This window comes from Felis catus, chromosome B1, assembly GCF_018350175.1.
Source record: "Felis catus isolate Fca126 chromosome B1, F.catus_Fca126_mat1.0, whole genome shotgun sequence".
Taxonomy (NCBI): domain Eukaryota; kingdom Metazoa; phylum Chordata; class Mammalia; order Carnivora; family Felidae; genus Felis; species Felis catus.
The window spans coordinates 39,839,326-39,855,623 of record NC_058371.1 but is presented as its reverse complement, the minus strand read 5'-3'; the positions used below and the strand labels follow the sequence as shown (position 1 = coordinate 39,855,623).

At 38.6% G+C, this 16,298-nt stretch overlaps 1 protein-coding gene across 1 annotated transcript in view; it reads left to right on the top strand.

The window, feature by feature from the left end:
* The first annotated feature begins 2,532 nt into the window (after positions 1-2,532).
* The window catches only part of FNTA (farnesyltransferase, CAAX box, alpha), a 32,922-nt gene continuing 19,156 nt past the window's right edge, over positions 2,533-16,298 (top strand). The window contains exons 1-2 of the mRNA XM_003984738.6: positions 2,533-2,770; positions 4,802-4,887. Of these exons, the coding sequence (XP_003984787.1) occupies positions 2,565-2,770; positions 4,802-4,887 (292 nt within the window). The 5' untranslated portion in view covers positions 2,533-2,564. The remainder of the gene's footprint in view (positions 2,771-4,801; positions 4,888-16,298) is intronic.

Below are 16,298 nucleotides of genomic sequence, written 5' to 3'. Positions count from 1 at the left end.
TAAAAATAGAATTACCATATGATCAAGCAATCCCACTTCTGGGTATGTCCAAAAGAAGTGAAAGCCAGGGACTCTAAGAGATATTTCATTATTCACAACAGCCAAAAGGTCAAAACAACCCAAATTGTTATCCATTAACAGATGGATAACAAAATGTGGTATATACATACAATGGAATATTATTCAGCCTTAAAAATGGATATTCTGCTACATGCGACAACATGGATGAACCTGGGGGCCATTATGTGAGGCAAAATAAGCCAATTACAAAAGGACAAATACTATTATGATTCTTCTATGAGGATTACTCTTTGATGAGAGTAATCAAATTCATAGAGACATGAAGTAAAAGCTGATTATTAGGGGTTAAAGGGAAAAGGTGTTCAATGACAAATATTCAACCAAGTAAATTTTAAAAATAGAATTGGCTTTATTAATTGAGTCATGAATTGGGCAGCATCCCACATACCAAATAGAGTGGTGCTCCATCAAGTTGCAGAAAAGGAAAGATTTTTAAAGGTAGAGAAGGAGGATAAAAAAGGAATTTAGCAAAGAATCCATTGTGTAAGGCATGGTCACCCTCCTGATGGTAACAGAAGGGGTCTATCAGTGAATTTCCTCGTACTGACCAGTAAATTCCATGTTGGCTAGTTAAAGGTTACATTCCTGGGGATAGGGATGGGCAGAGAGGTTGAAACTGCAGTCAGGTTAGGTATTAAGTCTTGGCTTGCTGATGTGGGGCTCTTAATATAGTGGTTCCATTTGAGGTCTGTGGTTTTCTTTTTAACAGGGAATGGGGAGTTATTTAATGGGTATAAGAGTTTCAGTTTGGGAAGATGAAAAATTCTAGAGATGGATGGTGGTGATGGTTGTACAACAATGTGAATGTACTTAATGCCATTGAACAAGTACACTTAAAAATGATTACAAAGAGGAGTGCCTGGGTGGCTCAGTCAGTTAAGTGCCTGACTTCAGCTCAGGTCATGATCACATGGTTCATGAGTTCAAGCCCCACATTGGGCTGGCAGCTCAGAGCCTGGACACTGCTTTGAATTCTGTCTCCCTCTCTCTCTGCCTCTCTCCCACTTGTGCATATGCTCTCTTTCTCTCTCAAAAATAAATAAACATTAAGAAAATGATTACAAAGATAAATTTTATGTTATGACTATTTTACCATGTACACTCACACACACTTCAAATTCTTACCATGGCCCCTGGCTGCTTCTTTAATCTTATCACTTACCAATTCCTTCCCCTCATTAACGGGACTTCAGTGATATTAGCATCCTTGCTGAGCCGAGAACACACTAAGCATGTACTCCCTATCTGCTCTACATGGCATGCATTTTCCTGTTTCAGGCCTTTGCTCAAATGGGCTCCAGAAAAAATCTAGAGGGTGAAAAATAATTTTCCCTCTACTGTTCTGAGTCCTGGCTGTGAACCCTGCAATAAAAGATTAACAAGAGAAAAACAGATTTATTAACATGTATGCCTCATGTATACATGGAGGATATTTAGAAAAAATTAGTAATTCACTGAGGTTGCTTAGAATTCAGGCTTAAATATCATCTTAATAGGGAAAGGGAAGTGGGAATGTAGGCCTCTCAGGGAAGAATGATTTTTAGGAAAGATGAATGAGCCCTTAGAAGAGTAGATGGGATATGATATTTTGACAAAATTTGTCTGGATGTGGTCTCCACTTCTACTCTGGAAACCCCAGTGTTGGGGTTTATGACAACAGAGATTTTTTTTAGATTTGTCTTTAGGCAAATAAAGGGAGCTCAGAGAAAGCTTCTGACCGCATTTGCTGTTTTTCAAGTGCCTACAGCTCAGAAATTATTAGTATACCAAAGCAGCAGATTTTGAAGTGGCATGTCCTGAATACCTACAGATTTTAGGGTGGTATAATTGTTACCGTTCATTACAATGTAAACTTCATAACTACAGAGACTTTATTTACTGCTGTGAAAAAGCCACATAAAACAGTTGTTCAATGAATGTTTACCTTTTCTATATCATATACACAGTACCTGTATAATTAAGATTTTAATTTCGAAAGACAGAAAACCCTGTATTACTTAAATTCTTTGATATCAACACTTAACATTCAAAAGAAAAAAAATGTGCACAAGAGACATGAAGCTTAATAGGGAGCACTGGAGGCCAGTTACCTAGATATGGGTGAGAGGTGTTGGGTTTTCAGCTGCCCTTATCCACTGCTTCTAAGACACTCTGTTCAAAACAAGAGAGAACCACCTCCCATACGAGGGGAGCTAACAAAACCAACACCTTCCTAAGTATCAACTACAAGCATTCAGAAAGGCCTACAGACAGGATGACGTGTGTTTCTGATGTCCCTAGAAACAGTGCAGTTTCCTCACTTGTGGCCAAGTGCCCATCTCAGACCTCCAGGGCTGGAGCGCAACCCGGGTCTCTCTGGTCCGCATCTCTATGGTTGGGAAGCGAGAAAGCCGGAAGTGGGCCGCCGGTGGGGGAAGGGAGCGAGGGGCGGGGCCGCGAGGGGCGGGGCCGCTGCCACCACCTCCGCTGCGGACCGAAACGAGATGGCGGCCACTGAGGGGGTCGGGGAGGCTGCGCGGGGCAGCGCGTCCGGTCAGCCGGAGCCGCCGCCGCCCCAGCCGCACCCTCCGCCGCCCCAGCAGCAGCAGCCCCAGGAAGAAGCTATGGCGGCTGAGTCCGGAGAAGCGGTGGCGTCCCCTATGGACGACGGGTTCCTGAGCCTGGACTCGCCCACCTATGTCCTGTACAGGTAACGCCCACAGCAGGGCCGCCGCGGCGGAGGCCCTTCCCTTGAAGGCGTGTGTTCAACCCGGCCGGCGGTTCCGGGTAGGCTCCTCTGGCCTCAGCGTGTCCGGCCGAAGTTTCCGCCGCTTTCCTGGCCGGCCGGCCGGCCGGGGTAGGGGGGCGCGCTCGCGGCCCTCGCGCTCTTTTCGGGGTTGCTTTTTCCCGGAGTCAACGTTGTCACCTAGAGACAGAGGGGAGACCAGAGAGCAAACAGCGTAGAAACTGCAACACACTGGACAACACTCTTTCTTAGGCTGTTTGGGTGTGATTCAGGAATTCAAGAAATATCCCGCTCTCTTGCATGCTCCCACAACGCTAGCCTGATAATCTGAGTACCGAAGGGTTTGAGTGCTGTTTAATAGCCGGGCAGGAAATAATTATTTAAATATAAATAAGGTCCGGATTTGCTCACTTTAAAAACAAGGTGTAAGGGCTTCCCAGAAGTTTGTACTGTTAAAGTGGAGACAGCTAGTGTAAGGTCTTTAAGGTCTGGGACATTTTCATTTAACATTTTCTTTAATATTTTAGCGCCTACCATCAGGCACCGAGTTTAGGCTCTAAGACTGAAAAGGTATTTGTTCTTAAGCTGTGTAATACATCCCTACATCACCTCCTACATAATACAAGAGGTGTGCAGTAGCCAGTACAGGGTACTTTGTAACTTTCTTGCTTTTTCTCCCCAGTCTCATCCCTGTCAGTTCTTTGCTTTGGTAATGCCAGTTCCCTAGCTGCAATGAACTTGCAAAGACAATGGAGAAATCCTTGTGACTTTTCTTTTGTCTTGTTTTTTTTCTTATGCAGTTCTAGGTAAACCCATTAGATAGCTTATTTGCCTTGGTTTTATGAATGAGTGAAAGTCACTATCCAGATTTTGTTATTGGAGTTTTACTCATTTAATTTGGCTGTGGTAGCCCCATAATCCTCACACCTCCTCTCTGAATTGTAAAATATTCAGCTGCTTCACTTGGCTGTGTCTGATTTTTCAGTGACTAAATGATAGCCTTACCTTTCTCGTGCCACTCCCCCAGTCTCTAGGTCTCACTTCACAACTTCAAGATTGAGTAGATGCCACAGAATCTTTGCTGCCAGTAGCTGATCAGTATAGAGAAGTAAATGATGAGTGGAAGGAAAAGAATATAAGTAAAAGAGTGGTTAAGACAAGTTTGGGCAGTTTGTACAGAAATATCTATAGGCACCCTTTGGTGCCGCTAAAATGTTCTTTTAGCATTTATAATGAGAAGGAGGTTTCAGTGAATGCTTACTGTATGTATTACTTACTATATATATATTAGTATATATATGGAATATATTTACTAGCTATGTGCTTACTGTTAAACACATTTAAGTGCTTAACGTGTTATCTCATTTAGTCCTCCAAACAGTCTTCTAAGGCTGGGTAGTGATAGCATCTCCATTTTATCAGTGAAGAAACTGAGGCCCAGAGAGATTAAGTAAGTTTCTCAAGGTCACACAGCTGGTAAGTGGTAGAGCCTACATTCTAAATCAGACAGTTGTCAGGTTCCAGAGCCTGCTCTGTAAAGACCAACTGGACCCCCTTGCAGTATACAGTAAACTAATAGTGTTTACTTTGATTTTAAAATGTGAGTTCCTAGCAAATTGTTATTCAATATTTATAAATGCTGACTAACTGCAAAAAGTCTCATTAAACCAATGAACTGAATTGATTTCTAGGGTAAAACTACTGTGTACCTACTGCAAAAAAAACATGTTTTTCCACTTCTATAAAAACTTTAAATTTGGGAACTATTGTTTAATTTCAGTGACAGATTTTCATTTTTCTTTATGTTACTTTAAAAGTTTAATATGTAAAGCAAAATGGCAAAACTTGGTAATGAAGAATCCAACCACAATTACATTAATGTATTTATAATTGACTAATATGGATGCAAGTGTAATTGTTGCTATTGTTAAAAACACCAGAGTTGTTCTTTCTTCTTATGTGTTTGAAATCACTGAAAAAATATACTTATTTCAGGGACAGAGCAGAATGGGCTGATATAGATCCAGTGCCGCAGAATGATGGCCCCAATCCAGTGGTCCAGATCATTTATAGTGAAAAATGTAAGTTTATTTTCATTAGGAAAAAGTCTATAAGTCAAACTTAGTAGCAGAGTTGAAATTGACAACTATATGGCTAGGTAGATGACAGGTTTTTGTCTAATAAAGATTTAAATGACTTAAGCTAATACTGTTTTTTATAATTCATTTTCATGGTTAAAACTTTCATTTTGTCCAAAGAATGGACATATCCTAAGTATAAATAATGAATAATACATTATAATATGTAATAGCTACAGTATGGTTATGCTTTTCATTTACTGTGTAATCTGCACACAGGATACAGCATAAATGAGTTATTATGTAGAATAAACTTAGGTTGCTGAAACTTGCGCATTTTGAAATATATTTCAGCAGTGAAGTGCTAGGCTCAGTTGGAATACATTTACTGACTTTAAAATGAGTGGATTATTTTCTTTGACAAAGTATCATTCTTTCATAATGAATGTGAATGAAAATGCTTTGTAAATTGAAGGTCATGCAAATGTTAATTGTTAGTTGTTCTTCTAAGAAAGGATAGATGAATAAAATGGAATGCTAGTTTTGTATTTTTGTGTGCGTGTATAATTCTGATTTAAATTAGTTCTGCCCCCCACCCCAAACCTCATACCTTTTCTGTGTGCGTATATATGTACATGTTTCAGTTAAAAAGCTCTGTTATCCAAGATCATTCCTTTTTTAGGAAAAGCATTTATTGTACTTTTCTGACTATGAAGTAATGCCAAGAAATGTTTGAAAAGCAAGAATAATGGTCTGAAGGTTTGACCTATCAAATATGAAAATGTAGTACTAAAAATAACGTGTGGAACTAGTGCAGAAATAAATAGATTTGGTAAGAAATCTAAAAATAGATGAGCATAGATGGGAACTTAATATTTGATAAAAAGAACATCTTATAACTGTATGAAAAGATGGATTAATCAGATTGGTTTTGCAGCAGTTGTCTATGCATTTGGATATAAGCAAAATTATATCCTTGTTTCATGTCTTAATTGGAAATAAATTACAGATGAATTAAACTTCTAAAACAAGACTAAACATACTAGGAGCAAACAAAAGAATAATCTTTTGTTCTTTTGGTGAAGAAGGTATTATTAGGCAAGATATAAAACTCAGAATTGAGGAAAAGATCAGAAGATGTAACTGCATAAATGCAAAACTTTCACATGATGAAGAGAGATGATACAAAGATAGAATTCGTGAGAAGAGATCTGTGAAGAAATGTTAACCTCACTAGTAATCAGAGAAGTGAAAACCACAACTTTTTCAGATTCATGAGGTCACTAACAAAGATGTTGGAGAAATAAACTGATACAATCATACATTTCTCATTATGTTAAAAGTTATTCAATAAAACCGTTTTTTGCAGGCTGAAAAAATTAACGTTTAAAATTCTTACATATATCATGATTAGAAACTACAAAGGAAAACATAGAGAAATATGAGTTGTCAATCAAAAATTGATAGGTATATATATCAAAATTTAAAATCTGTACAAGTGAAGACACCCTGAATAAGTTAAAAGGGAAACAGCAGTATGGGAAAAGATACACCATATGAAACAGAATTGATATTCAGAACTTTGTAAGGAATTCTTACAAAAGGTTAAGGAAATAGGCAACTTAATAAAAAAATAGACAAAGGGTATATGAACTGGTAGTTTACAGAAGAGAAAATTTCGTTGGCTTTGAATTTTTTTTTTTTAATGTTTTTACTTAATTTTGAGACAGAGAGAGACAGAGCATGAGCAGGGGAGAGGCAGACACAGAATCTGAAGCAGGCTCCAGGCTCTGAGCTGTCAGCACAGAGCCCAACTCAGGGCTTGAACTCACAGACTGTGAGATCATTACCTGAGGCTGACGTCGGACACTTAACCAACTGAGCCACCCAGGCGCCCCAAATTCCATTGGCTTTTAAAGAGGAGGAAAAGTCCATTATCATTAGGAATGGAAGATACACAAAATAAAATGGGCATGTTATTTCCTGAACACACATTAAAAGGCAAAAAATTAAAACTATCTTATGATATCAGGTATTAGGACATATGAATGGATGCATATATTTCAGATGATAATTTTCATGTTTAGCCATTTTGGGGTTTGGTTTGTCTAGTAAAACTGGAAAATGCTCATATCATAACCTTGAAATTTTGCTTCTAATGATACATTCTGGTACACTCTGACATAGGACATCAGAGGTTAAGAATACTAGGAGGTTAAGAACACAAACATTAGAGACAGAACAACTGGTTTAAAAAAAAAATTCTTTTTTTTTTTTTTTTTAGAGAGAGAGGGTACAAGTGAGCCAGGGCAGAGAGAGTGAGGGGGGGAGAGAGAGAGAGTCGCACTAGGGGCAGAGGTGGGGGTGGGAAAAGAGAGAGGGAAGGAGCTCACGGCGGGGGGGGGGGGGGGCGGTGGGGGGGTTGCTCATGTTCACCAGAGGCATAGCAGAAGCTCATCGGAAGCAGGGCTCGTGCTCACCTGAAGTGGGACTCAAACTCGCTAACTGTGAGATTATGACCTGAGCTGAAGTCAGATGCTTAACTGACTGAGCTACCCAGATGCCCAAACTGGTTTAAATTCTGACTTCACCATTTTATTGGCTCTATAACTTTGGACAAATTATTTAACCTCTCATTATTTCCTCCTAGGTAAAATGAGGATAATAATAACTGCAGTTGACTCTTGAATACATGAGAGTTAGGGGTGCTGACCCCCCCCAACTCAGTTGAAAATCCACATATAACTTTGGACTCCTCAGAAGCCTAGCCTACTGTTGCTGGCAGTCTTTCTTTAATAACATAAATAGTCGACTAACATATTTTGTACGTTAAATGTATTATATACTGTATTCTTACAATAGAGTATGCTAGAGAAAAAATGTTACTAAGAAAATCATAAAGAGGGATGCCTAGCTGGCTCAGTCTGTAGAGCATGTGACTCTTGATCTAGGGGTCATGAGTTCAAGCTTCATGTAGGGGTATAGTTTACTTAAAAAAGAATTCATAAAAGAAAATGCAGTACTGTATTTATTGAAAAAGTCTGTGTATAAGTAGACCTGTGCTGTCCAAACCCATGTCGTTCAAGGGCCAGTACTTTATTGAGTAAGTTATACACATAAAATAATAAAACCTCTCTGGCTCAGAGTAAGTACTATATGGTTTATTTAAATCTGTAACATTTTTTGAGGAAGCATAATCTTGGAAGCCACTTATATATGTGTGTTTTGGAAAGTGGATAAATAAAATGTATCATTGTCATACAGTTGAGTACTAGATAACCATTAACAGGATCTAGATTATTTATAACATGGACAGATCTCAGAAACAGTGTTGAGTGAAAAAAGCCACGTAAGTTTTAGAAGCTTTGGATAGGACATTATATTAAGTGTGTAATTTTTATTTTATATTTTTTAATGTTTATTTTTGAGATACAGAGTGCCAGTGGGGGAGGGGCAGAGAGAGAAGGAGACAGAGGATCCAAAGTGGGCTCTGTGCTGACAGTAGCAAACCTGATGTGGGGTTCAAACTCACAAACTGTGAGATCATGACCTGAGCTCAACTACCTGAACCATCCAGGTGCCCCTTAAATGTGTAATTTTTAGTTTAGAGAATACTTTAATATTGAAGACTACAGGAAAAAAAATCTAATGAATATAAAATTCTATTTATATAACCCCAGATTCATTTATAAGCCTATCGGTTTGGCATATATAGTTGTAAGGCTGAATATTCTATTTCTACTTGTAGAATTCTGCCCCCAAAAAAGGCATTCATATGTAAATTATGCCATGGCCTTTGTATGGAATGAATAGTGGACAAAGAGTGTTGTAGATGTGTATATGGAAGAACATATAATTGAGGAGGAGAATGGCAAAATGAAAAGCAGTGTGAATAATAATATAACAATTTCATTAAAAATAAGTAACTGGGGTGCCTGGCTGGCTTAGTCTATAGAGCATGTGATTCTTGACGGGGTCATGAGTTCAAGACCCACGTTGGTCATAAAGATTACTTAATTAAGAAGAATTAAAAAAAAACAACTGTGTTTATATGCTTAGAAAAATGTCTGGTAACCACCAGTACCCTTGAAAGAAATCCAGTGCATTGGAGAGTGGCATTGAAGTGGGGAAAACTTCATGTACTTTTATATTGTTTACAATGTTTGCATGGAATATGTATTCTTTCTAGTTAGAAATGTTTTTTAAAGTAAAACGTGCTCATTGTAGAAAATTTTGAGTATTAAAAATCAAAAGAAGAGTCTCATCATCAAGAAATAACTACTGTTGGGTCCCCTGGGTGGCTCAGTTGGTTAAGCGTCCGACTTCAGCCCAGGTCATGATCTCCTCTGTGGGTTCAAGCCCTGTGTTGGGCTCTGTGCTGACAGCTCAGAGCCTGGGTCCTGCTTTGGATTCTGTATCTCCCTCTCTCTCTGCCCCTCCCCACTCACACTCTCTCTCTCTCTCTCTCAAAAATAAACATTAAAAAAAAAAAAACAAAACAGAAAGAAAGAACCACTGTTGGGCTCTCAGTCGGTTAAGCATCTGACTCTTGATTTCAGCACAGGTCATTATCTCACGGTTTGTGAGTTCGAGCCCTGCATCAGGCTCTGCACTGGTGGAGCAGAGCCTGCTTGGGATTCTCTCTCTCTGCCCCTCCCCCATGCACTCTCTGTTTCTTTTTCTGTCTCTAGAATAAGTGAATAAACTTCAAAACAAAACAAAACACTGTTACCCTCAACAAAGTAGTTTTAGAGGGAACATACCTGAACATAATAAAGCCCATATATGAAAAACCCATACCTAGTATCATCCTCAATGTGGAAAAACAGGGCTTTTCCTGTATGGTCAAGAACAAAACAGGATGTCCACTCACCACTTCTATTCAACATGGTACTGGAAGTCCTAGCGACAGACAACAAAAAGAAGTAAAAGGCATCCACATTGGTAGGGAAGAAGTAAAACTTTCACTATTTGTGGATGCCATGATACTATATATAGAAAACCCGATCATCAAAAAACTGTTAGAACTGATAAATTCAGCAAAGTCACAGGATACAAAATCGATGTACAGAAATTGCATTACAATACACCAGTGATGAAGCTGCAGAAAGAGAAATTAAGGAATCACTCCCATTTACAATTGCACCAAAAACAATAAGATACCTAGGAATAGACATAACCAAAGAGGTGAAAGACCTGTACTCTGAAAAACTATAGAATACTGATGAAAGAAATTGAAGATGACACAAAGAAATGGGAAGACATTCCATGGATTGGAAGAACAAATATTGTTAAAATGTCTGTTCTTCCCAAATACCCAAAACAATCTATATATTTAATGTAATCCCTGTCAAAATGCCAACAGCATTTTTCACAGAGCTAAAATAATCCTAAAGTGTGTATGGAACAACAAAAGATGCCAAATAGCCAAAGCAGTCATGAAAAAGAAAAGCAAACCTGGAGGCATCACAATTCCATACTTCAAGTTCTATTATAAAGCTGTTGTAATCAAAATAGTATGGTACTGGCACAACAGTAGACACACAGATTGGGGCACCTGTGTGGCTCAGGTAAGCGTCTGACTCTTGATCTCAACTCAGGTCTTGATCTCAGGGTAGTGAGTTCAAGCCCTGTGTTGGCTCCGTCCTTGACGTGCAGCCTACTTAAAAAAAGAAACACACACACAGATCAGTGGAACAGAATAGAAAATTCAGAAATGAATCTGCAGTTATATGGTAAATTAATCTTCAACAAAGCAGGAAAGAATATCCAATGGGAAAAAGACTTGTCTCTTCAACAAATGATGGGAAAACTGGACAGCTACATGAGAAAGAATGAAATGACTACTTTCTTACACCCTTCACAAAAATAAATTCAGAATGAATTATAGACCTACATGTGAGACCTGAAACCATAAAAATCCTAGAACATAGGCAATAACTTCTTTGACATTGGCTGTAGCAACTTGTTTTTAGATGTCTCCTGAGGCAAGGGAAACAAAGGCAAAAATAAACTATTGGGACTTCATCAAAATCCAAAGCTTCTGCACAGTGAAGGAAACAATAAAATTAAAAGGCAACCTATGGAATGGGAGGAAATATTTGCAAATGACATGTCTGATACAGGGTTAGTATCCAAAATATATAAATAACTAAACCAAAAAAGTGAATAATCCATTAAAAAATGGACAGAAGACAAGTAGAGATTTTTTCAAAGAAGACAAATGGCCAACAGACACATGAAAAGATACTCAATATCACTTATCAGGGAAATGCAAATCAAAACTATAATGAGATATCACCTCACAATAGTCAGAATGGCTAAAATCAACACAAGAAACAGCAGGTGTTGGCGAGGATGGGGAGCAAGTGGAACCTTCTTGCACTGTTGATGGGAATGCAAACCAGTACAGTTACTCTGGAAAACAGCATGGAAGTTCCTCAGAAAATTAAAAATAGAATCACCCTACAGTCCAGTGGTCATACTACTAGGTATTTATCCAGAGAATACAAAATACTAATCATAGGGTTACATGCATCCTGATGTCTGTTGCAGCATTATTTACAATAGTCAAATTGTGGAAGCAGCCCAAGTGCCCATCAATCGATGAGTGGATAAAGAAGATGTGGTAAAGGGCACCTGGGTGGCTCAGTCAGTTAAGTATCTGACTTTGGCTCAGGTCATGATTTCACAGTTTAGGAGTTCGAGCCCCACCTTGGGCTTTGCGCTGATAGTGCAGAGCCTGCTTTGGATTCTCTTTCTCCCTCTCTCTCTGTCCCTTCCCTGCTCATGCTCTCTCAGAAATAAACATTAAAAAGAATAAAGAAAAAGATGTAAATATACACAACAGAATATTACTGAGCCACATTTGCAATGACATGGATGGAGCTAGAGAGTATTATGCTAAGCAAACTAAGTCAGAGAAAGATACCATATGATTTCAGTCATAATTGGTATTTAAGAAACAAATGAGCAAAGGAAAAAAAAAAAAAGAGAGGCAAACCAAGAAGCAGACTCTTAACTGTAGAAAACAAACTGACAGTTTACCGGAGGGGAGGTGGGTAAAGGGATAGGTTAAGTAGGTGATGGGGATTAAGGAGTACACTTGTGATGAGTACTAGCTGATGTCTGGAAGTACTGAGTCATCATATTGTACACCTGAAATTAATATTATACGGTGTGTTAACTAACTGGAATTTAAAAACTTAAAAAAAAAAAAGAATGTTCTTGATGACACAGTAAGTTACCAGTTTAAAAAAAAAAAAAAAAAAAAGATGGGCACCTGGATGGCTCAGTAGTTAAGCTTCTGACTTCAGCTCACGTCATGATCTTGAGGTTCATGAGTTCAAGCCCCACATCAGGCTCTCTGCTGTCAGCACAGAGCCTGCTTTGGATCTTCTGTCCCTCTGTCTCTCTGCCCCTGCCCCACCTGTGCACACTGACATGCTCTCTCAAAAATAAATAGACATTTTTAAAAAAGAACCACCGTTAATATTTGGTATATAGCCTTGTACTCATCTGTGAATGTTTCTGCAAAGTTGGTTTCATATTGCATATATGTGCATGTGTGTATGTTTTATATGTGTAGATATGTGTGTACATAAAATAATGTATATATACGTTGTATATAGAGTTAATGTGTTACAAGCGTTTTGTTATAACTTGAAAATTATTTGGGAGCTTGGTTCTTAGTGCATAATATTTCATAGTTATTTGCCACTTATGTTTCTAAATTTTATTCTGGTATGATTTAAATTCAACTTTTTAAGGATAGTGTTTAGGGGCGCCTAGGTGGCTCAGTCAGTTAAGCATCTGCCTTCAGCTCAGGTCATGGTCTCGTGGTCTGTGGGTTCGAGCCCCGCGTTGGGCTCTGTGCTGACAGCTCAGAGCCTGGAGCCTGTTTCAGATTCTGTGTCTCCCTCTCTCTCTGCCCCTCCCCTGTTCATGCTCTGTCTCTCTCTGTCTCAAAAATAAATAAACGTTAAAAAAAAAGATTAAAAAAAAAAAAGGATAGTGTTTAGAAGTAGGTAACCTTTTTATGTCTCAGAATTTCTTTTTTCAATATTTATTTATTTTGAGAGAGAGAGCACAATCAGGGGAGAGGCAGAGAGAAGAAGAAGAGAGAGAATCCCAAGCAGGGTCCACACCAACCACCAGTGCAGAGCCCGATGCAGCACTTGAACCCTTGTGAACTGTGAGATCTGACTTGAGCCGAAACCAAGAGTCGGATGCTTAACCAACACAGCCACCCAGGCACCCCATGTCTCAGAATTTGTAAAGAGCTGTAATTGTTTAATATACATATATAGTATGTATGTAATATATATATGTATATTGTAATTGTTTAATATATATGTAAATGTTTATTATTTAAAAAAAATTTTTTTTTAAGTTTATTTATTTTTGAGAGAGAGAGTGAGACAGAGCACGAGTGGGGAAGGAGCCAAAAGAGAGAGGGAGACAAAGAATCTGAAGCATGCTCCAGGCTCTGAGCTGTCAGCACAGAGTCCGACACGGAGGCTTGAACCCACAAACCCCAAGATCATGACCTGAGCCGAAGTCGGACACTTAACTGACTGAGCCACCCAGGCACCCCTATTTTTTTATTTTTGAGAGATAGAGTCTGAGCAGGGGAGGGGCAGAGAGAGGGAGAGACAGAATCCGAAGCAGGCTCCAGGCTCTGAGCTGTCAGCACAGAGCCTGACGTGGGTCTTGAACTCACAGACTGTGAGATCATGACCTGAGCTCAAGTCAGATGCTTAACTGACTGAGCCACCCAGGTGCCCCAGATCTGTAATTGTTCATGTTCTTCTCTGATAATTTCACTCTGGGGGCTTTAGTCTAAGGAAACAGTATGTGCACGTATGCATTATATACGTAACTTAAATTTTTAGTGAAAAGTCATTGGAAGCTTAAAACAGTGATTTTTTTTTTTCAACGTTTATTTATTTTTGGGACAGAGAGAGACAGAGCATGAACGGGGGAGGGGCAGAGAGAGAGAGGGAGACACAGAATCGGAAACAGGCTCCAGGCTCTGAGCCATCAGCCCAGAGCCCGACGCAGGTCTCGAACTCACGGACCGCGAGATCGTGACCTGGCTGAAGTTGGACGCTTAACCGACTGCGCCACCCAGGCGCCCCTAAAACAGTGATTTTTATAAAACAAAATTGTAAATGATCCACATTGCCAATATTAACAGACTGGTTAGGCAAACTAGGATATATAGATATGGTTTTTATACATAATCTGTTAAAAGTTTTTGAATTACCAGTAGCTGGAAAATTATACAGTATTAAGAAAAATAGCATAGCATGTCCACATACGTTTTTAATTGTGGAAAAAAGTATTTAGGAGTGTTTACCACATTTTTTTTTTTTTAATAACGTGTGTTGGGCTATCATCTATTCTGTGCCATAGCACAAACTGTGTTATGAGGGCATTTCAGCTGCAGTATCTACTAGTTCATTTTGATTAGTGGCATGGCTTTTGGCATCAGTCTAGATTTGGGTTTAACTTCTGTCTGCAAGATACACTGACCCATTGTGAACTTGTTGATCTCTCTGAGCCTCAATTTCTCTTGTGGAAAATGGGAATACATCAGGTTAATATTTGTCATAGTCTAAGTTTCTTCAGTTAAGAGATTGGCGAAGATGAGAAGTTTTAATATATTAGTGAGGATATGGAAAAAAATAGGCTATTCATACATTCTTGGAGGGAATATATATATATTGATCAGATCTTTTTTAGAGCTTAATTTTGCAATACCTGTGAGCATCAACAGTGCACATCACCTTGATGCAATAATTCTACTTGTAGGAATTTATCTTAACAGATGTGCTGAATTTGCACATGCACACAAAAGCATGAGAATGAGATAGCAAAAGAATGAGATATTCATTGATAGGGGATGAGTTAAATAGAATTTGAGTACCATACAGTGAAATGGTCTGCAGCATATGGTGAACTTTGTTTTTTTTTTTTTTATGTTTTTTTTTAATGTTCATTTATTTTTGAGACAGAGAGAGACAGAGCATGAATGGGGGAGGGTCAGAGAGAGAGGGAGACACAGAATCTGAAACGGGCTCCAGGCTCTGAGCTGTCAGCACAGAGCCCGACGCGGGGCTCGAACTCACGGACCGCGAGATCATGACCCGAGCCGAAGTCGGACGCCCAACCGACTGAGCCACCCAGGCGCCCCAACATATGGTGAACTTTGTAATGGAATGTTATGTCTTCCCATCTCTGTTCCTCAGTGTATTCATAAATAAGCATATATTTTTAACTAAATGAGTAGCATGCTGCTCCATTTCTTCTGTTTTCACCTAATAGTCATAGCAGTTATTCCGTACGTGTATGTACCAGAGCAGCCTCATTACTAATGACTGCATAGTATGTCGTTGTATGAGTGTGCCATAATGGACTTAGCCCATTGTTTACTAATGGAAAGATTATTTGTTTCCAATTTTCATTGCCTTTTTTTTTTTGAAGCCAGTCAGATTTATCAGTGGGTGGTTATATACCAACTTTAGTAAGTTCTCATTAACCTATTACCATCAGACCAGCCTTTTAAATTTTTCTTATGTATGTAATCAAATACTCCAGTAAATTTCCTTGGATGCTTTGGGTGTGTATGGGAGTATATTTGTAAGAAAACTTCCTAGAACTGGAACAATAGTTCCAATTGATTCAATGAGTATGTAAATTTTACACTACCTTTAATAATGTGTGAATGAAAAAAGCAAGGCCCAGAACATAGAGTGTGATGTGATCTCATTTATTTTTTTATTTTTTTTAAGATTTTATTTTCAAGTAATCTCTGTACCCAACATTGGGCTCGAACTACAACCCCAAGATCAAGAGAGCTAGCCATGTTCCCCACTGTGATCATTTGTATTAAAAAATGGGAGGATGGATTTAGAATATATATTTGTATATCCATAGAATGTATTTGGAAGGCTACAGTAGAATCAGTTAACAGTGGTTGCTTCTGTGGAGAAGGACTGGGAATTTAGTCAAATTTAGTGTGAACTTTTTTATACTGTTTGAATTTTCTACTATCATGTACATTGCTTTTTTCACTTATAAAACTGACAAAATGTGAGAAAAGTAGTAACTGAATATATTTGAATATATGCACTTTAATTTTACTTTAATGCATTAGGTCTTTTGGAGATTTGGAGTCTGGCATTAACCCCTGTACATACACACGAGCAGGAGGCACAGTTACACATATATTATGGCTGTGATACTAAAGCATTCTCAAGGTGGCATTCACATAGTCATTTGACTTTCTTTTGTTTATTGTTATAAATGATACACATGCAGTATCTTTCCTCATAAGATAGAACAGCATTTTGTATTATAGTGCTAAGTTTAAACAAGAAAGATAGTCCTAATGCAATGGTGTGCTCTCT